At 41.2% G+C, this 21,206-nt stretch overlaps 1 protein-coding gene across 2 annotated transcripts in view; it reads left to right on the top strand.

The window, feature by feature from the left end:
- The first annotated feature begins 1,985 nt into the window (after positions 1-1,985).
- The window catches only part of impa1 (inositol monophosphatase 1), a 39,058-nt gene continuing 19,837 nt past the window's right edge, over positions 1,986-21,206 (top strand). The window contains exons 1-6 of one of the 2 annotated variants that reach the window (XM_041189979.1): positions 1,986-2,039; positions 14,920-15,017; positions 16,820-16,953; positions 17,463-17,567; positions 17,813-17,858; positions 18,827-18,935. In XM_041189979.1, coding sequence (XP_041045913.1) covers positions 14,937-15,017; positions 16,820-16,953; positions 17,463-17,567; positions 17,813-17,858; positions 18,827-18,935 — 475 coding nt within the window. In that variant the 5' untranslated portion in view covers positions 1,986-2,039; positions 14,920-14,936. Of the gene's footprint in view, positions 2,040-2,286; positions 2,531-14,919; positions 15,018-16,819; positions 16,954-17,462; positions 17,568-17,812; positions 17,859-18,826; positions 18,936-21,206 lie in introns of those variants that run through there. The other variant, XM_041189977.1, reaches the window with a different exon arrangement.

The following is a 21,206-nucleotide window of genomic DNA, read 5'->3' as shown; positions in this document are numbered from 1 at the left end:
ATTCACTCCTTCCATCACTGGCGCACAATGGCAGCAGCGTGTACCATCTACAAGATGCACTGCTGCAACTCACCAAGGTTCCTTTGACAGCACCTTCCAAACCCTCAACCTCTACCACCAAGGACAAGGGCAGCAGATGCATGGGAACACTGCCACCTGCAAGTTCCCGGGCCAAGCCTCACACCTTGTTGACTTGGAATTATATCACCATTCCTTCACTGTCCCTGGGTCAAAATCCTGGAACTCCCTTCCTAACAGCATTGTGGATGTACCTACACCTCATGGACTGCAGCAGTTCACCATCACCTTCTTAAGGGCAATTAGGGATGGGCAATAAATGCTGGCCTAGCTGGCAATGCCCATATCCCGTGAAAGAATTTTAAAAAAATCCTGATTTCAATCACTACACCATTGGTAGCTGTGCCTTTCTCTGCTCAGACCACAAACTCTGGAACACCCTCTTACACCTTCCACTTCTCTACCGTACTTTCCTCCTTTAAGACACTCCTTAAACCCTACCTCTTTGACAAAGCTTTTTTGTCATCTGGCCGAATATCTCTTTATGTAGCTTGGTGTCTTACTTTGTTTTATAATGCTCCTGTGAAGCAGCTTGGGATGTTTCATTACTTTAAAGGCACTATATAAATATAAGTAGTTTTTGTTGCTCTAAGGCCATTCACAGTGCCTTTATGCCCTAAATATGTTTATTTTACAATGTTTTGAATTTAATCTACCTTTCTTAGATGTTCCATAATAGATGCTTAAATTTGTTTACTTGCTACTGGATATGGGCTGGCTTGAGTCACTAAAAGGTTAATTACTAATTTCAATAGGTGGTGTGTTTATGTATTTTCATGTCAGCTATTTAAGACAGTTTACATTTTAGCTGTGTAAGAAGCAATAATTCTCAAGCTGTAAGAAGTCAATAATATGTGAAAAGCCTGGCGAACATGGAGTTTAGTTTGTGAGAATAACTGGGACAAGAATACTTGAAGTTTTATTTATTTTACTGTATTTTGTGTTTATATATTTAACCAAATTTAGTTGATTTAGATTTAGACATGGGGAGCAAAATGATGAAATAAAAGCAGAACATGCTGGAAGTACTCAGCAGTTCAGGGCAACCTTTGTGGAGAGAAACAAAGTTAACCTTTCAGATTGATGACCCTTCATGGTGAAGTTTGTTGATGACACAAAGGTAGATTGTTTGGCAAATGAGGTAGATGACAAATGACTTCAGAAAGGCAGGTTAGTGCAATGGGCAGGCAAATGGCAGGCACAATTTAACGTTGATAAAAGCAAAAAACTGCGGATGCTGGAAATCCAAAACAAAAACAAAAATACCTTGAAAAACTCAGGTCTGGCAGCATCTGCGGAGAGGAGCACAGTTCACGTTTCAAGTCCGAATGACCCTTCAACAGAACTAAGTAAAAATAGAAGAGGTGAAATATAAGCTGGTTTTGGGGGGGGGGGGGGGGGGGGGGGGGGGGGGTGGTGTGGGACAAGTAGAGCTGGATAGAGGGCCAGTGATAGATGGAGATAGCCAAAATATGTCATAGACAAAAGGACAAAGAGGTGTTGAAGGTGGTGATATTATCTAAGGAATGTGCTAATTAAGGGTAGAAAGCAGGACAAGCAAGGTACAGATAGTCCCAGTGGGGGTGGGGTGAAGGAATCAAAAAAGGCTAAAAGGTAGAGATAAAACAATGGATGGAAATACATTTAAAAATAGTGGAAGTAGGTGGGAAAAGAAAAATCTGTATAAGTTATTGGGAAAAAAAGGGGTGGAGGGGGGAATCGGAAAGGAGGTGGGGATGGAGGAGAGAGTTCATGATCTAAAATTGTTGAACTCAATATTCAGTCTGGAAGGCAGAAAAGTGCCTAGTTGGAAGAGGAGGTGCTGTTCCTCAATTTAACGTTGACCTAGGTGAGGTAATACATTTTGCGAGAAAAAAAAACATGGAATGGAGGCACACATTCAATTGTAAACTGCTGAATAGTGTGGGTGAATGAAGAGATGGAGGGGATTCAAAAACAAAGTAATTATTTTGTGCAGTTTAGAGTATCCAATTATAGAAAAAATATTAAAGGTATAGAGAAGGCATTATTTTAAATTGTCACATGAGTTTGGGGAAAGTGTTGCTGGAGTGGGGAATGTTTTGCCACAGGGAGAGACCCCAGTACATCTGTCATGGAAAATTACTAGACTGTGGGAAGAAAGGAGGAGGGAGATGGGATTATTGTGTCAGCAAAAGAGGCGCACAGAAAGAGGATGAACCAAACGACCGACGTTTTATAAGCCTCGACAGTTTTCAAAGCACTGAGTTTCTATCTACAGTTTAAATCTTCACAGCTTGCCCTTAGCTTTAGTTCTAGGATGTTCAAAGTTTGTCTGCCGCTGTAAATTTAGAGACAGTCCCTGTGTTTGCACATGAGCAGTGGGCGACTCCGGAAGAGGTCGGGGAACAGGAGCCGGCGAGGAGAAGCGGACAGGCGGCCCGGTGCAGAGGAGCAGAAGCCGGGGCTCTGGGTGAGATGACTCCCTGGGATAAATGGTGCTCTACCTGTGTTTCAGGATGGTATGGGCGGGTCTTTAGTATTTCCTTGTTGCGGGCTAATTGAAAGCTGCTTCATTCTATAAAACTATAAATAAATCCTCACTGAAGGCCGCCTCCCCTCTTCTGCTTTATTTTAAAACGGTCTGTTGTCCTGGAATGGGGATTATAAAGGAAAAGGGTTGATTCAAAACCCTTGGGGCCAGCCCAATCCAGCCAATGCCCTGTGCATCTGACCATTTTACTCCTGCTCCTGAGAGGTGGATGACCTTGGGCTCTTACCGGGGCTTTGCAGTGTTTCCTGGGCACTGACATCAGTCAAGTAAAAAAAACACTTGAGATGGCTGCGCCAGTTGGTAATCTTGTATCCAAAGGTAGAAAATTCATGTAACAACTGGCATGATCTGAGGGGGAAAAAGGAGTTATATTTATACTGTTGCTTTCTATTCTTCCATGGGATGTGAGCATTGCTGGCAAGGTCAGCATTTCTTGCCCAAGAATTGCCCCTAGCAGGTGGTGGTAAGCTGTCTTCTTAAACCTCTGCAGTCCCTGTGGTCTCGGCACATCTAGAGTGCTGTTAGGAAGGGAGTTTCAGGTTTTTAGATGGTAGAGATTGTGCGTTTGGAAGGTACTGTCAAGAGAGTTTTGGTGAGCTGGTAAAGTGCATTTTGTAGATGGTATACACTGTTGTGTGGCTGTTGGAGTGAGTGAGTGAATGTTTAAAGTGGTGAATGGGGTGCTGGAGGATGTCAACCCTCTTGAGTGTTGTTGAAGTTGCACTCATCTAGGCAAATGGAAAATATTCCAACAGACTCCACACTTTTGACTTATAGATGGTGGACAGGCTTTAGGAGCACAGGAGGTGAGTTACCTCAGAATTACAAGTCTCTGACCTTTTGCTTCCATGGTGTTTATATGGCTGGTCCAGTTCAGTTTCTGGTCAATTGTGACCCCCAGGATGTTGTTAGTGTGGGATTCAGTGATGGTAATGCTGTTGAATGTCATGGGGAGGTGTTTAAATGCTTTCTTGTTGGAGATGGTCATTACCTGGCAATTATGAGACAAAATTATGAGTTCCAATCATGGGATCTGAGTTATGGAGCTGGAGTCCATGCTGCAGACATTGCATCACACCAGGGAGGGGGAAAGTTACCTGGACATGTTGCTCCAGGAGGCAGTCACACTCCTCAGCTTAGGTAATTCAAATTTGGTCTGTGATCAGCAGCAGGAGGGCGTGACTGCAGGTGAAGCAGGTATGGGGACCTGGGGGTAGAGATCGAAGATCCTTGGCCCCTGCAACTGTCCAACAGTTATGATGTTCTTGCAAGTTGTGTGGATGAGAGTGGGGATTGCAGGGATGATGAGTGAACTGACCACGGCACTGTGCTTCAGGGAGCCATTCAAGTGGGGGGAGGAAATAGGAATGTAGTTGTGGTAGGGGACAGTATAATTAGGGGAAGAGACAGTTCGGGACTGTGAGCATGAGTCCCGAAGGCTGTACTTGCCTGCCCAGTGCCAGGGTTAAGGACATCTGAGGGATGGAGAGGAACTTGGAGTCGGAGGGGAGGGATCCAGTCATCCATATTGGTACCAACGACATTGATAGGACAAGAAAGGAGGTTCTGCTGAAAGAATTTGAACAGTTAGAGATAAGCTAAAAAAGCAGCACCTCCAAGGTAATTACAATGGGATTACTACCTGAGCCACAGGCAAACTGGCAAAGGGTAATTAAAGTCAAGGAATTAAATGCGTGGCTCAAAGATTGGTGTGGGAGGAATGAGTTTCAGTTCATGGGGCACTGGCACCAGTACTGGGGTAGAAGGGAGCTGTTCTGGTGGGATGGGCTTCACATGAATCGTGCTGGGACTACTGTCCTGGTGAATCAAATAACTGGGGCTGTAGAAAGGGCTTTAAACTAAATACAGTTGGTGAAGGGTTCTGGAGAGAGGATATGTAGGCTAATAAAGCAAAAGGATATGGTAGCATTGCAGGGCAGCTGTTTAGGTATCGATACCCAGAGTGTGACAGGAAGGGACAGAGTGTACAAACATTAAAAAATAGCAGCAAATAGGGTCAAAGGGGGAAAAAGTGGTAAAAAGGCAAAATTAATGGCTCTTTACCTAAATGTGCATAGTATTTGGAACAAAATAATTGAATTAACTGCAAAGTAGAGGTTAATGGGTATGATCTTATTGCCATTATTGAGACATGGTTACAAGGAGATCAAAGCTGGGAACTAAATATTCAGGGGTATGTGACTTTTCGAAAGAACAGGCAGGAAGGAAAGGATGGTGGGGTAGCTTTGTTAGTATGAGATGGAATAAGTAGAATAGCAGGAAATGATCGGAAGATGTAGAATCTATATGGGTGGAGGAAAGAAATAACCAAGGGGAAGAAGACACTGTTTCGAGTAGTCTATGGGCCCCCTAACTGTAGCTATACTGTAGGGCAGAGAATAAATCAGAAGATAATGAGGGCATGTAAAAAAGGCAGTACGTTAATCATGGGTGACTTTAATCTTCATGTAGATTGGGAAAATCAAATTGGCAGAGGTAACCACGAGCAAGAATTCATATACTGTATTCAGGACAGTTTCCTAGCACAATAATAAAGATAAAAGCAAAAAACTGCGGATGCTGGAAAACAAAAACAGAATTACCTGGAAAAACTCAGCAGGTCTGGCAGCATCAGCAGAGAAGAAAAGAGTTGACGTTTCGAGTCCTCATGACCCTTCAACAGAACTAGGTGAATCCAAGGAAGGGGTGAAATATAAGCTGTTTTAAGGTGTGTGTGGGGGGAGGGGGGTGGGGGCAGGGTTGGGTGGGTGACACTTCCCTTCCCTTCCTTGACCTCTCTGTCTCAATCTCTGGTGATAGACTGTCCACCAATATCCATTACAAGCCTACCGACTCCCACAGCTACCTCGACTACAGCTCATCACACCCCGCTTCCTGTAAGGACTCCATCCCATTCTCTCAGTTCCTTCACCTCCGTCGCATCTGTTCCGATGATGCTACCTTCAAAAGCAGTTCCTCTGACATGTCCTCCTTCTTCATTAACCGAGGTTTTCCACCCACGGTCATTGACAGGGCCCTCAACCGTGTCCGGCCCATCTCCCACGCATCTGCCCTCACGCTTTCTCCTCCCAGAAACATGATAGGGTCCCCCTTGTCCTCACTTATCACCCCACCAGCCTCCGCATTCAAAGGATCATCCTCTGTCATTTCCACCAACTCCAGCATGATGCCACCACCAAACACATCTTCCCTTCGCCCCCCCTGTCGGCATTCTGTAGGGATCATTCCCTCCGGGACACCCTGGTCCACTCCTCCATCACCCCCTACTCCTCAAACCCCACCTATGGCACCTCCCCATGCCCACGCAAAAGATGTAACACCTGCCCCTTCACTTCCTCTCTCCTCACCGTCCAAGGGCCCAAACACTCCTTTCAAGTGAAGCAGCATTTCACTTGCATTTCCCCCAACTTAGTCTACTGTATTCTTTGCTCCCAATGCGGTCTCCTCTACATTGGAGAGACCAAACGTAAACTGGGTGACCGCTTTGCAGAACACCTGCGGTCTGTCTGCAAGAATGACCCAAACCTCCCTGTCGCTTTCCATTTTAACACTCCATCCAGCTCTCTTGCCCACATGTCTGTCCTTGGCTTGCTGCATTGTTCCAGTGAAGCCCAACGCAAACTGGAGGAACAGCACCTCATCTTCCGACTAGGCACTTTACAGCCTTCCGGACTGAATATTGATTCAACAACTTTAGGTCTTGAACTCCCTCCTCCATCCCCACCCCCTTTCTGTTCCTTCCCCCTTCCTTTTGTTTTTTCCAATAAATTATATAGATTTTTCCTTTTCCACCCATTTCCATTATTTTTAAATATTTTTAAATCTTTTATGCTCCCCCCACCCCCACTAGAGCTATACCTTGAGTGCCCTACCATCCATTCTTAATTAGCACATTCGTTTAGATAATATCACCAACTTCAACACCTATGTGTTCTTTTGTCTGTGACATTTTTTGATGATCTGCTATCACTGCTTGCTTGTCTCTACAACCACACCACCCCCCCACTTCTCTCCCCCCCCCCACCCCCCCTCCCACCCCAACCAACCATCTCTCCCCCCCCCCCCCCCACACACACACACACACACACACACACCCCTTAAACCAGCTTATATTTCACCCCTTCCTTGAATTCACCCAGTTCTGTTGAAGGGTCATGAGGACTTGAAATATCAACTCTTTTCTTCTCCGCCAATGCTGCCAGACCTGCTGAGTTTTTCCAGGTAATTCTGTTTTTGTTCTTAGCACAATATGTTGTGGATCCAACCAGGGATCAGGCTATTTTGGATCTGGTAATGTGTAATGAGGTGGGTTTAATAATGATCTCACAGTAAGAGATTCCCTAGGAAACCATGACCATGACATGGTAGAATTTAGCATTCAGTTTGAGAGTGAGAAACTTGGGTCGGAAACAGCTCTGCTAAACTCAGGTAAGGGTAATTACAAAGGAATGAGGGCAGAGTAGGCTGGAGTGGACTGAGAAGGGAGTTTAAGGGAAAATATCTTTGATGAACGATGGCAGATGTTCAAAGAAATAGCTCATGACTCACAATAAAGATATATCCCAATGAGAAAGAAGGATTCTAGGAAGGGGATAAACCAACGAAGGTTAACCAAGGAAGTATCAATTTGAAAGAGAAAACGTACAATGTGGCAAAGATTAGTGGTAAGCCAGAGGATTGGGAAAGTTTTAAAAACCAAGAAAAGATGACCAAAAAAATAATAGAGGGAGAAAATAAACTTTGAGGGTAATCTAGCAAGTAATATAAAAATGGACATTAAGAGCTTCTTTAAATATATAAAAAGGAAGAGAGAGACCAAAGTGAACATAAGCCTTTTAGAGAATGAGGCTGGGGAAATAATATTGGGGAACCAAGAAATGGCAGAGAAGTTGAATAAATACTTTGCATCAGTCTTCATGGTAGAAGACACTAATAGCATTCCGCAAATACTAAATAAACAAGGGGCAAGCGGGTGGAGGAAATAAATACAATAACTATCACTCGAGAAAAAAATACGAGGGAAACTAATGGGGCTAAAGGCCGATAAGTCCCTTGGACCTGATGGGTTGCATCCTAGGATATTAACGGAAGTAGCTACACAAATAGTGGATGCACTGGCAGTAATTTTCAAGAATCTTTACATCCTGGAAAAGTCCCAGAAGTTTTGGAAAACTGTCAGTGTAACACCCTTTTTCAAAAAGGGAAGGAGGCAAAAAACTATATGCAAGTTAGGTTAACATCCGAGATTGGGACAATGTTAGAGTCCATTATAAAGGATTAATAGCAGAGCATTTAGAAATGCATATATAATCAAGCAGAGCCAGCATGGCTTCATGAAGGAGAAATCATGCCTGACAAATATATTAAAATTATTTGAAGAGGTACCAAGCAGGATAAATAAAGGGGAACCAGTAGATGTAATACATTTGGATTTCCAAAAGGCATTCGATAAGGTTCCGCACATAAGTCTACTTAAAAAGATAAGAGCCCTTGGAGTTGAGAGTAGTATATTAGTAGATAGAGGAGTGGCTGACTAATGGAAGGCACATCGATAGGATAAAGGGGACATCTTCAGGATGGCAACCTGTAACTAGTGGTGTGCAACAGGGATCAGTGCTGGGACCACAATTATTTACAATGTATATTAATGATTTAGATGAGGGAAATGAACGTACTATCGGCAAGTCTATGGATGACACGAAAATAGGTGGGAAGGCAAATAGTGAGGATGGCACAAGGAGTCTACAGAAGGATAGAGACAGGTTGAATGATTGGGCAAAAACTTGACAGACGGAATATAATGTGAGAAAATGTGAGGTTATGCACTTTGGCAGGAAGAATAGAGGAGCTGAATATTATTTAAATGGAGAAAGACTGCAGAAATCTGCGGCACAGAGGGATTTGGGAGTTCTTGTGCATGAATCCCAAAAAGCTAACATATGAGTTCAACAGATAATAGGGGAGGCAAATGGAATGTTGGCCTTTATTTCAAAGGGAGTGGAATATAAAAACAGGGAAGTTGTGCTAAAACTATACAAGGCACTAGTTAGACCACACCTAAAGTACTGTGAACAGTTTTGGCCCTCTTATCTAAGGAATGATGTACTGGCATTGGAGGCAGTCCAGAGAAGGTTCACTCGGTTGATCCCAGGTATGGAGGGATTTCCTTATGAGGAGAGGTTGAGTAGGTTGGGCCTGTACTCATTGGAGTTTAGAAGAATGAGAGGCGACCTTATTGAAACATATAAGATTCTTAGGAGGTTTGACAGGGTAGATGCTGAGAGGTTGTTTCCTTTTGTGGGAGTGTCTAGGACCCTCTCAGAGTAAGGAGTCACCCATTTAAAACAGAGATGAGGAGGAATTTCTTCTCTGAAGGTAGTGAATCTGTGGAATTCTTTAGCTCAGAGGGCTGTAGAGGCTGGGTCATTATGTATATTCAGACAGGTTTTTAATCAGTAAGGGAATGAAGGTTATGGGGAAAAGGCAGGAAAGTGGAGTTGAGGATTACCAGATCAGCCATTATCTCATTGAATGGCAGAGCAGACTCAATGGGCCGAATGGCCTTCTTCTGTTCCTATGTCTTATGGACTTATGTGGCACGAATGTTACTTGCCATTATCAGCCCAAGCCTGAATGTTGTCCAGGTTATGCTGCATGTGGGTATGGATTACTACAGGATATGAGGAGTTGTGAATGGTACTGAGCACTGTGTAATCATTAGCGAACATTCCTACTTCTGACCTTATGGTGGATTGAAGGGCATTGATGAAGCATCTGAAGATGGTTGGGTCTAGGACACAACCCTGAGGAACTCCTGCAGTGTTGTCCTGGGGCTGAGATGGTTGGCCTCCAATAACCACAACCACTTGCCATTGTTCTGGGTATGATTCCAACCAGCGAAGAGTTTCCTCCTGTTTCCCATTGATCTTAATTTTGCTTGGGCCCCAAAAGCCACCCTTGATTAAATGCTGTCTTGATGTCAAAGACAGTGACTCTTGATGTGACACCTTTAAGTGGGAATGTTTTTTTTTCTGTATACATCACTAGAATGACATGATGCAATGTGTAATATGATTCAGACTTAGTTTCACTTTGTTCTGAGGCACGTGTACAGGTTCTCCAACTGTGCAATACTTCTACCAACTTCTCAATCCTTAATAAATGAACCTATGTATTTTTGTGATAACCAATCCCTTGTGTGGTTGGTGCCTTGGTGTTTAATAAGTAAGCACATGGGGAAGAAAAACACAACTCTCACCTCAACTCTCCAATTCAGCACTTTTGTCCTTATTTGGAACAAGGCTGTAATGAGGCCAGGAGCCAAGAGGACCTTATGCTGAGCATCAATGAGCAGGTTATTGCTAAGTAAGTGCCACTTGATATAACTGTTACTGTCACCGACACCTTCCATCACTTTGCTGATAATCAAGAGTAGGGGCGGTAAATTGGCCAGATTAGATTTGTTCTACTTTTTGTAAACAGTACGTGCCTTGGCAATTTTCCACGTTGTTAGGTAAATGCCAGTATTGTAGCTGTAATGGAACAGCTTGGCTGGGAACCTGGCTGGTTCTGAAGCACGTCTTCAGTACTACTGTTACTAGACTATTGTCAGGGCCCACAGCTTTTGCTGTATCCAATGCTTTCAGCTATTTCTTGGTATCACATGGAGTGTCTAATTGGTTGAAAGCTGGAATAAGAACACACAAGAGATGGGTGCAGGAATAGATCATATGGCCCATCGAGCGTGTTCTGCCTTTCAATACGATGATGGCTGATCTTGGGCTTCAACTCCATTCTCCTGCCTGCTCCCCGTATCCTTTGATTCCTTTAAGAGCCCAAAAGTTTGTCTATCCTAGTCTTAAATACAGATGAAGCATGCATAGCCTTTTGGCGTAGAAAATTCCAAAGATTTATATCCCTTTGAGTGAATAAATTTCTCCTAATCTCTCTAAACAATTCACCCTCTATCCTGAGAGACTGTGCCTCTGTGTTCTAGATTCCTCAGCCAGCAGAAACAATCTCTGTGTCTACCCTGTTAAACCCCTTCAGAATTATATATTTCAATGAGAGCACCTAATTTACTCAGTCTTTTATCATAGGACAACCCTCTTATCCCGGGGGCAAATCTAATGAACCTTCGCTGTACTGTCGCCAATGCAAATGTATCCTTCCTTAAATATGAAGACCAAAACTGTACACATTTCTTTGGTGGGCTCACCAAAGCATCTGTGATGCTGGAGAACCTCATGAGGAGGCCAAGATGGATCATCCATGCACTTCTGGCTGAATATGGTTGCAAATGCCTTGTCTTTTGTACTAAAATGCCGGGCTTCCATCATTGAGAGGGAGAAATTTATGTGGAGCTTCCTTCTCTGGTTCATTGTTTGATTGTCCACCTCCATTCATGACTAGATGTGGTAGGACTGCAAAACTTTTGATCCAATCATTGCATGTGGGATCGCTTAGCACAGTCACATGTTACTTCAGCTGTTTGGCATGCATGCAGACCTGCATTGTAGCTTCACCAGGTTGGCACCTCATTTTTAGATATGCCTGGTGTTAAGTCTGGCAAGCTTTTTTGGACTCCTTGAAGCAGGGTTGATCCCCCTCTTTTTCCCCCACCGCCCATCCACCCCCACCTTAATGTTTGATCTTCATTGCTACCTTTCAGGTTTTGTTTCACCAGCATTCTGCAAATAAAATTATTAAATGCTGGAAAGCACATGATGCTAATGAAGTGATCATATATTACAGGAAGACACAGTAGTATAGAACTTGAATATTGCTGAAAAGAGAGACTTGTTGCTGAGGCTTTTCGTCTTGCACTCATCAGGACAAATGCAAGAATGCCAAATTTTAAATGATCGCAGTTTATACTACAGGAAAAAAGCATGCTGATTGGTTAGCAAGTAGATGCTAATTGGCTGAGATATTGCCATGGAGAACTGTAGGCTCTCCAAGCTCTCTCGTAATTCAAAAAAAGGCTCAAGGCTAGAACAGCATGTTCCTTTGGTTGTTTGTAATAGGTAGAGTACAGACTGTAGTCAACTAATCCACACATGCAAAACCCAAAACAAAATGTCTGCTGTTAGATATGTTTCCGTGATTGGGCAGCATTTGCTGAACAATCCTGAATGTGCTGACAGCTACACCAGCAACCAATTTATGATAATCAGTTGAGCTCATAACACCACTCTAGACACAAATTACATTCTTATGCAGGGATCCGTTCTCTGCAAACAAAAGGGATATGTTCAAGTCTTGTGCCTTTTTTAAATTACTTGGGAGCTTGGGGAGCCAATAGCTCCCTGTTGCTTTCTCCATGGAAACACTCAGGCAATTAGAGTTGTCTTGCCAACCAATTAGCACCCTTTTCTCCTCTCATATAATTTATTGTCAACATTTGAAACTTGGAATTCTTGTGTTTGTCCTGGTGGAAGCAAGACAAAAAGCTTTGGCAACATGACTCTCTTTTCAGAAATCCGTTATTGTATTTTTCTTTCTGGAGAAAAGCCTATGACCTTTTTTAGCTGAGAAGTTAATTATGATTATTGGGTTAGGTATGAAATATAAACATGCAGATTAACTAGTTTCAAAGAGAAAAAAGTGAGTAATTAAAGGTAGGTTCCCTAACCTTGTATTTAGCAGAAGTGCATGAAAGTTCAAGTTGCACTTCAACATGGTTGATAAACAACCAGCAGACTGTAAATTTGTGACTAAGCTTTTGTGAGATGCCTCAGTGCATTCAAGCACAGAATTCCCTGATAGTTTACACAGAACCTATAGGTCATTTAGTGCATTTACCATTTGATGCTGCAGTCTGTGAAGTCGAGTGACCTGTTTACCTATTGTAAGTGGAGAATGGATCCGATAAAACAATGTTTATGCTGCTCCAATGTCTGTTGATGGGGGGGCTCTGGTTTATGTACAATCTCAGCAACTATACAAAAGTATAATGATCACACTTATAAACTGTGCATCAAACTTTTAGCTGTAGGTATGCATGTCCTTTATGTACAGGTAATGCAACTAACACGGACTATGTCTATATCATAAAAATACCTGGAAAAACTCAGCATCTGCGGAGAGGAACACAGTTGTTCCAGGTATTTTTATTTTTGTTTTGGATTTCCAGCATCCGCAGTTTTTTGCTTTTATCTTTGTGTCTATATCATGGTTTTGCAGATATCACTGCTTACCACAATCTGCACTTTTGCAGTATAAATATTAATCGAATACCCTTTCTGCTGTTATACAACACTTCATTCATAAATAATGTTATGTACGGGGTGGGTCAGCAGAGCAATTTTCCTGAAACACAACAGCTGTATACAAGCATTAAACAAAACTATGGAACAGGTTTGTCCAGCCTGTTCGCATGACGGTGACAGGCAGGGCGAGGGGTGGGGCAGCACATCTCAATTTTTTTTCACTGAAGGAGCCAGTGAGCAAATGTTGTAAGATAAGATTTGGCATAAAATTAAACATGAATTTGAAAAAAAGGCTGAGGTATGAAAAGAAACAATTTGTTTTTATTTGTTCAGCAATGTCAAAGCAATAAATTGATCATTTTGAAGAATGAGTAATAAATAAAGATGAACATCAGTGGGTGGGAGTGTGTGTGTCCCAGTCTCAGGGTGCTCACTAACTCACCGTCACCCACTGTGTGAGTGTATTGGTGTGTGGGGGTGAGGGAGATTGAGAACCCTGAGAATGGGAGTGATCCAGACTCTCATTCACACTCTTCCTCACTCCCACTCCCTCACTCTCTCACGTCCTCACCACCCCCCACTGTCTTCTCTCTCGCCCGCACACATTCTGACAAGCCCTGCACCTGAGCTGGAGGGAGGTGTTGTGGGCTGTGTTCTGGCCTGCGGGCCACCTGTGGACAGGCCTGGTATGGAATGATACATAAGCAGTCATAAAGTGATTTATAACAGCCTATTGATCTTCCATTTTTATATCTTGGTTTGGTATTTGACTTGCTTCTGACTTCTATTTACACTTATCCATTGGGATACAGCATAAGATTGACAGATAATGCAGAATCCTATATAGATATGAAAGAATTTAATGACTTGATTTGCATAAATATTGACTAAATTATGCATATCCTCAAAATGCAGAAATGGAAACATGGCCAGTAGATTTTATTTTTGCTGAGTCCTGCAGCACAGGAAACTTTATTGCTTAGTACATAAGCAAATGTGGAAATTTACCGAAGCAGCTTGCAATACGAGGATCAGTGGTCCATTACTATTAAAGTTACAGAGAAAGCTTAATATTGTGCAACATGAGTGGAAAAAGTGCAACAGCAGAAACCACTCAAACAACAGATTAACACATTTAATTGTGTGCTTAGTTCATTACTGAAGTCCTTGGAAAGGATAGGAACTGTATAAAACAAAAATAAAAATACCTGGAAAAACTCAGCAGGTCTGACAACATCTGCAGAGAGGAACACAGTTAACGTTTCGAGTCTGTATGACTCTTCAACAGAACTAAGGAAAAATAGAAAAGAGGTGAAGTATAAGCTGATTTAAGTGGCGGGGGGGGTGGGGGGGGGGGGGGGGGGGCATGGTGGGTGGTGGTGGGGGGGTACAGGTAGAGCTGGATAGAGGGCCAGTGATAAGTGGAGATAGCCAAAAGGACAAAGAGGTTTTGAAGGTGGTAATATTATCTAAGGAATGTGCTAATAGGTGACATCAAGGGTAGAAAGCAGGACGAGCAAGGGACAGATAGCCCTAGTGGGGGTGGGGTGGGGGGAAGAGATCGAAATAGGTTAAAAGGTAGAGATAAAACAATGGATGGAAATACATTTAAAAATAATGGAAATAGGTGGGAAAAGAAAAATCTATATAAATTATTGGATAAAAGGGGGATCGGAAAGGGGGTGGTGATGGAGGAGAGAATTCATGAACTAAAATTGTTGAACTCAATATTCAGTCCGGAAGGCTGTAAAGTGCCTAGTTGGAAGATTTCCAGCATCTGCAGTTTTTTTGCTTTTATCATATGAACTGTGTAATACTGGATAGGTAGAGCAAATGTAATGGCTCATTATTGTCTATGGTGGTTTTTCTTTACTATTGACCCTGCTGAACTGGATAACATTTGCTGTTTGCATTTTGCAAAATCTTGGTCACGCACACACTTCTAAGTCCAGAATGAGTCTGAGCCTGCACTTAAGATTTTCATCTTAACAGGCAGAAAAAATAACCTTATTTGCTTGAGCTGTATGAATGTGCAGAACGAATTAATTCTTTAAGATTATGACTATTTTTGTACAGGGATTCACAGTTGAAAGATGGCAAACAAATGTGCAGCATCAGATCCATGGCAAGATTGTATGGAGGCCGCAGTTGCTGTTGCCCGACAAGCTGGTGCAGTGAGTAAATAATGAAATTGGAAATGTGCATAATTTCTGTGCTCAGTAGATATTGCCCACAAATCCTAAGCTGTCTAGGGAAGTTTGTTTTCTGCTAAAATACTATTTTTAAATGTTCAGCTGGACAATTTAGCATGACAAAATCATTTTGAACTCCTTTTCTTTATTTCATAAGACTAACTCGGAACGCATAGACAATCCTCATAAATTACATCAGAAGCCCAGTGTTTTTGATATGAAGATTAAGTCCTTTGTCAAACCAAAAATTCAGTGACTCTCTTGTTCTGTGAGCACAGCTTTGTGTTCTCAAGAGACTGTGTTTTTGCTGAAGAAGGGTAGAGCGTATTTTTTTCCTTCTCAGGAAATGTCGTTGTCATTTTGGTATTTCTGTCTGGGATTTTATGGTTCCTGCCCCCCTGCTCTCGCTCTCTCTCTCTCTCTCTCTGCTGCTCGGGCTAGTGACCAGTCAAGGTGAAGGGTGGTACCACTTTTATGGGAGCCCCGTGCCCTTTGAAGGCTCCTGTCCCCCAAGGCCTTCCCACACCCCTCTTCCCTATTGTTGAGGCCAGGCTGGCAGACCCTACCCCACCCACCTTTGCAATCAACTACATTAACCATCATCTTTGAGGACTGTTGCAGTCCCAAAAGCTCTATCAAAAGTTGTCCTTTCCACGATAGAGCTTACGATCTGGTAGTGGAATGCAGGTAATAGGAACATTTTCTTGTAGCATTGCTTGATGTGCTGGAAACTTAATACATTGACTAGGTCTAAAAACAGCACATGAAGTTTACTTATCTCCTAGCAAACTACATGAAATTCAGAATTTTATATCTCATCTGTGAAAGTGTATGACTTTCGTATGAAACACTGGCAGTTTGAAAATTAAGTTACTATATTATGTAATACATGGCCTGGGTTTGTCTCTTGATACGATTTATGATTAAACCTTCTAAAGGACTGATGCACAAAAAAATTGCTAATCTGTAAACTTCACTTAAATGCATTGGCAAATAAAACGAATAGGTATCGTGACTACAGCTTCAATCAAGTATCAGTTAAAAGTGTCACAGCTTTTAAGAGTCAACTGTACCACTGATGATAGGGCATTACTGTTCTGCACTGCACAACAAATTCTTTGTATTCTCTGCCATTATCCGCCTCCTGGAAATCTAGTCCATTTTTATTCATCATCCAATTCCTTTTTAACTATGAAACATGAAAAATGTGAACACAAAAGCATATTTATATATCCTATTGTTGTAAATTTTCTTCATGTAAGTGAGGGAGGTTTGCATAACCAGCTCACAACCCTGAGAGGTAGCAGCCTCTCACTAATTAAACTGATAAAATTTTACATGACATGCATTTCGTACATATCCTATCTTCTCTTAGATTCCAAAATGTATTTTGAAAGTGTCTACTGTTAATATATAAATTTACAGAGGTACCTTACTTTTAGCATTAGCAAGAAAGTGTGGAAACATACTTTGTGATCAGTTGACTATTTGAATTTTTTTTTAATCTGTATTTTGTTAGTTGAGCAAGTGTTGGTTCATTCAGAATTTTTCTACATTGCACTAGGTTTAGTTTATATCTTTTCTTATTTAACTTATTCAAATTTTTAATTTGCCAAACCTTTAATAGATGCCAAAGTGAGGCAAAAATATTAATATAGAAAGATATATTATATCTTCAAAGAGACTGAAATGCAAATTTTTGTTCCTGTAGGAATCACAAAGTTGAACGAATGAGACAGCTTCTGTTAGACTCTCTTTGTTAAGTTACTGATTTTTTTTTACAGGTTATTTGTGAAGCTTTGAGAAAAGAGCAGACTGTTCAGATTAAAAGTTCCCCTGCAGACCTGGTGACCGAGACTGATCAAAATGTAGAAAAAATGATAATAAGCACACTAAAGGAAAAATTTCCTTCCCACAGGTAAAGGATTATTGTAATCTTTTGAGTATGAGGTATAATTCTGAGCACTACTGTACCACATTAATACACCACAAAAATATGCTCAGCAATAAATTTCAGAATAAAATTTAGTGTATACATCTTAGTTTGGGATGAAATGCCTTAATGGTAATGTTAATCTGTCTTTGGAATATGCTCTGTGCTCTGAAAACTTTGCAATTGTAGGAAGAACGAGATACTTTTCTAAAGACTATAGCAATTTTTTCCCATTGATTCTTATAAGAAAAAGGTAACTGCTGATGCCATTTCACATTCATCAAAGTTTTGTTTCAGTGAAAAACATTTGTCCTAGTATGGTAGTGAAGCAGTGAGTACTGCGAGAACGGTTTGTGGGCCATAGCTTTTGCAATACAGGATTCAATATGTGACAGAAAATAGTTGTTCGTGAAGTGTGAAAATTCTGCGGAACCCAAATAAACTACAAGATGGTTAAGAACTTTATGCCTTAATGTAACATTTGTTTATTTCAGTTTTATTGGTGAAGAGTCAGTTGCAGATGGAGCACCAAGTATATTAACGGACAATCCAACATGGATAATTGATCCCATTGATGGGACCACTAATTTTGTTCACAGGTATGCTATTTGGCTGGGAAAGGCTTCATGTTATGGAGAAATGTGTACTTTATAAGCTGTGTAGATCTGATAAATTGAAGCTGATTTTCTAGAGTGTGCTTAGGGAGTGTTGTCTGAATATGGTTCTGCATTTCAAAGTATCACAACAAAGCTTTAAAACTTTTTTTTAAAGAGATTTGAAAATGATTGGTGTGAAGTTAACAAGTGTAAATTGTTTACTCAACTCGGGGAAATCTTTTTTTCAGGTTTCCATTTGTAGCGGTTTCGATTGGCTTTTCTGTGAATAAACAGGTAATGCAAGTATCTTGTACAGAATTTATTTTTGTGCTCTGAATATATTCTGTTACATTAAATCACTTAATGTTGGGAAGCAATTGAAACAATTGTAAACAATGAGAAAGTTGTAAAGTATGTGCTATATGGTGGGCAGGAATTGTGTTAAGATTATTGAATTGACATTCAATTACTCACGTTTTAGGATTTATCTGCTGCTTGCCTACATTGGGCTGTCTGTCCAACAACTCAAATTTAAAATTCTCATTCTGGCATTCGGATCTCTCCGTGGCCTTGCATCAAACTATCTCTAAGGGTTGTGAATCTTTGGAAATTTCTGCCCAAGAGCACTGTAGATACTCCATCAGTGAGTATATTTAAGGCTTAGGATAGACACATTTTTGGTGTCTCAGGGAATCGAGGGATATGGGGGAGTAGGCGGGAAAGTGGAGTTAAGGCAGAAGATCAGCCATGGGTCATATTGAAGAGCAGAGCAGGCCCAAAAGGCCATATGGTCTACTACTACTTTTTGTTTTCTTATTTAAATTTATAAGCTCCTTCAGTTCTTAAAAACCCTTCACAACCTCTGCATTCCTCCAACTGCAACCTCTTGTACATCCCCCACTTCCTTTGTCTCGCCATTGGTGGTCATGTTTTCAGCTGTCCAAACCCTACACTCTGGAATTCCCTCACTAAACTTTACTCCTCCGCTTCTCTAACATTTTATGTTGCTTAAAACCTACCATCATGACCAAGCATTTGGTTACTTGCCGTAATGCCATCTTCTTTGGCTTGGTGTCAAATTCTGACTGATTATTGTGAAGCACCTTGGTGCTTTTGACTATGTTAAAGCCAGTATAGAAATGCAAGTTGTTATTGTTGAATTGTATTTCCATATTTTTTTCCATTTCAACACAGTTGTAACAGATGAAGCTAATATATTTCCTAGTGTACTGAGTATCTCATTTTCTATATCTTGCATATAGAGTGAAATTGGGATTGTATTTAGCTGTGTGGAGGACAAAATGTATACAGCTCGAAGAGGGCAAGGTGCATTTTGCAATGGCAAACAATTGAAAGTATCTGGACAAGAAGGTGAGTTAGTATCTTTGAATTGCTTGTAGTTGCGAGAATAGTAAATTAGCATGGTATCTTTGATAAGTATTTATGAAGAGAAAGTTTGAAGCTCCCTCGTATTGGAGGCCTCAAAAATGAAACTGGGCCACCAGAGATGCCCACATGTGGCTCTGAGCTAAATAGTGGAAAAGAGAGAGTGGGAAGAAGTTAATTAATGACCAGTAATCTTAGCAGTCAAAAATTATGCCCAAGTAGCAGATTTTACTATCTAGCCATCATAAATTTAATTGTTAGAAATGCAAGTACTTTTATCAATTTTTTAAAAAGATGCTCATTTAAATTGGAATGCTGATTTTTGAATTAACATCCCAGATTTGTTTTGGGTTGTTTCTGCTGGGTAACATTAAAGCCAACAGATCCATAACAGTCTGCTTTTGTAGTCAGATCCATTCTTTCTCCCATGTGGTTGTTTGGGGATGCAAAAGAATGTTTTCATTTGAAAATCTTCAGTCACCAAATATACAGTCCAGCCAACTTGGATGTACCACTCAGTGACCCATTGTAAATTATCAGAGGCAGAAAGTTGGTGGAGTTATGTTTTTTTTTCTCTGTGGTATGGTACCTGGCATTTTTGCAATTTGGGGTGGTGGTAATTGATGTCATTGCTTTCATACAATTTGAATATGTGTTGAAGTCTAATCTGTCATACATGTGCATTCAGTTTTTTTAAGTTTTAAGTCCATGCCAGTTCTTCTGAATCGATCCACGTTTTTCCAAGTGACTATGTTCGGTGTGGAGAAACTTTTAGAAACAATTGTTCGGGATAGAATTAATAGTCACTTGGAAAAATTTGGATTGATTCAGAAGAATTGGTATGGATCTATTAAAGGAAATTTGTGTCTAACTAATTTGCTGGAGTTTTTTGAAGAGGTACCGGCGATGGTTGATGAGTTGGATATAGGCATTGCTGGCTAGGCCAGTATTTATTGCCCATCTTTCATGAACATTGTTAATTTGAGTTAATTTGTGCAGATATAAATGTTCTTGTTCTCTTTTCACAATGACTCTAATACTAAATAATTACTCGGTCCATAGTTGACCTTGTGGTTAGAGCACAATTGTGTACTTCTGAGCACTTATGCCAGCATACTTTGCATCACAAATAGAAATTTATTTCAGGTGGACCACTTCCGCAATCAGCCTGTTCAAAAGAAACAAAACCTAGCCTTTATATAGCACTTTACACGTTCCATGGCATTTCTCAGCCATTTAATTACTTTTGGGGTGTAGTTTTTATTTTACTTATTCATTCACGGGATATGGGCATTGCTGGCTAGGCCAGCATTTATTGCCCACCCCTAATTGCCTTTGAGAAGGTGGTGGTGAGCTGCCTTCTTGAATTGCTGCAGTCCATGTGGTGTAGGTACACCCACAGTGCTGTTAGGAGGGGAGTTCCAGGGTTTTAGCCTAGTGACAGTGAAGGAATGGCGATATATTTCCAAGTCAGGATGGTGAGGGACTTGTAGGGAACCTGTAGGTGGTGGTGTGCCCATGAATCTTCTGCCATTGTCATTCTAGGTGGTGTGGAGGTTATGGGTTTGGAAGGTGCTGACAAAGGAGCCTTGGTGAGTTGCTGCAGTGCATCTTGTAGATTGTACACATTACTGCCACTATGCATTAGTGTGGAGGGAGTAAATGTTTAAGGTGGTGGATGGGATCCCAATCCAGCAATTGTAAAAGTCTGCCTTGCAATTACAGACCAGTCAGTTAACTTTGGTGGTGGGAAAACTTTTAGAAACAATTATTTGGGATAGAATTAATAGTCACTTGGAAAAATGTGTATTGATTCAGAAGAATTGGCATGGATCTGTTAAAGGAAAACTGTGTCTAACTAATTTGCTGGAGTTTTTTGAAGAGGTACCAGAGATGGTTGATGAGAGCAAGGCTGTTGGTGTGGTGTATATGGACGGTCGATACAGTGTCACACAACAGATTTGTGAGGAAAGTTATAGGTCATGGAATAAAAGGGACAGTAGCAATGTGGATATAAAATTCGCTGAGGGATAGGAAACAGAGTGATGATTAATGGGTATTTTTTGGGCTGGAAAAAGGTTTGTGGTGGTGTTCCCTAATGGTCGGTATTGGGACCCTTGCTTTTCCTGATTAGATATAAATGATCTAGGTCTTGGTGTACAGGGGACAATTTCAAAGTTTGCAGACAGCACACAACTTGGGAGAATTGTAAACTGTGAGGAGGACAGTGTAGAACTTCAAAAGGACATTGACACA

Source organism: Carcharodon carcharias, chromosome 6, assembly GCF_017639515.1.
Source record: "Carcharodon carcharias isolate sCarCar2 chromosome 6, sCarCar2.pri, whole genome shotgun sequence".
In the NCBI taxonomy this organism is placed as follows: Eukaryota; Metazoa; Chordata; class Chondrichthyes; order Lamniformes; family Lamnidae; genus Carcharodon; species Carcharodon carcharias.
The sequence above is the reverse complement of the archived record's forward strand: the minus strand, read 5'-3'. Positions and strand labels throughout refer to the sequence as shown.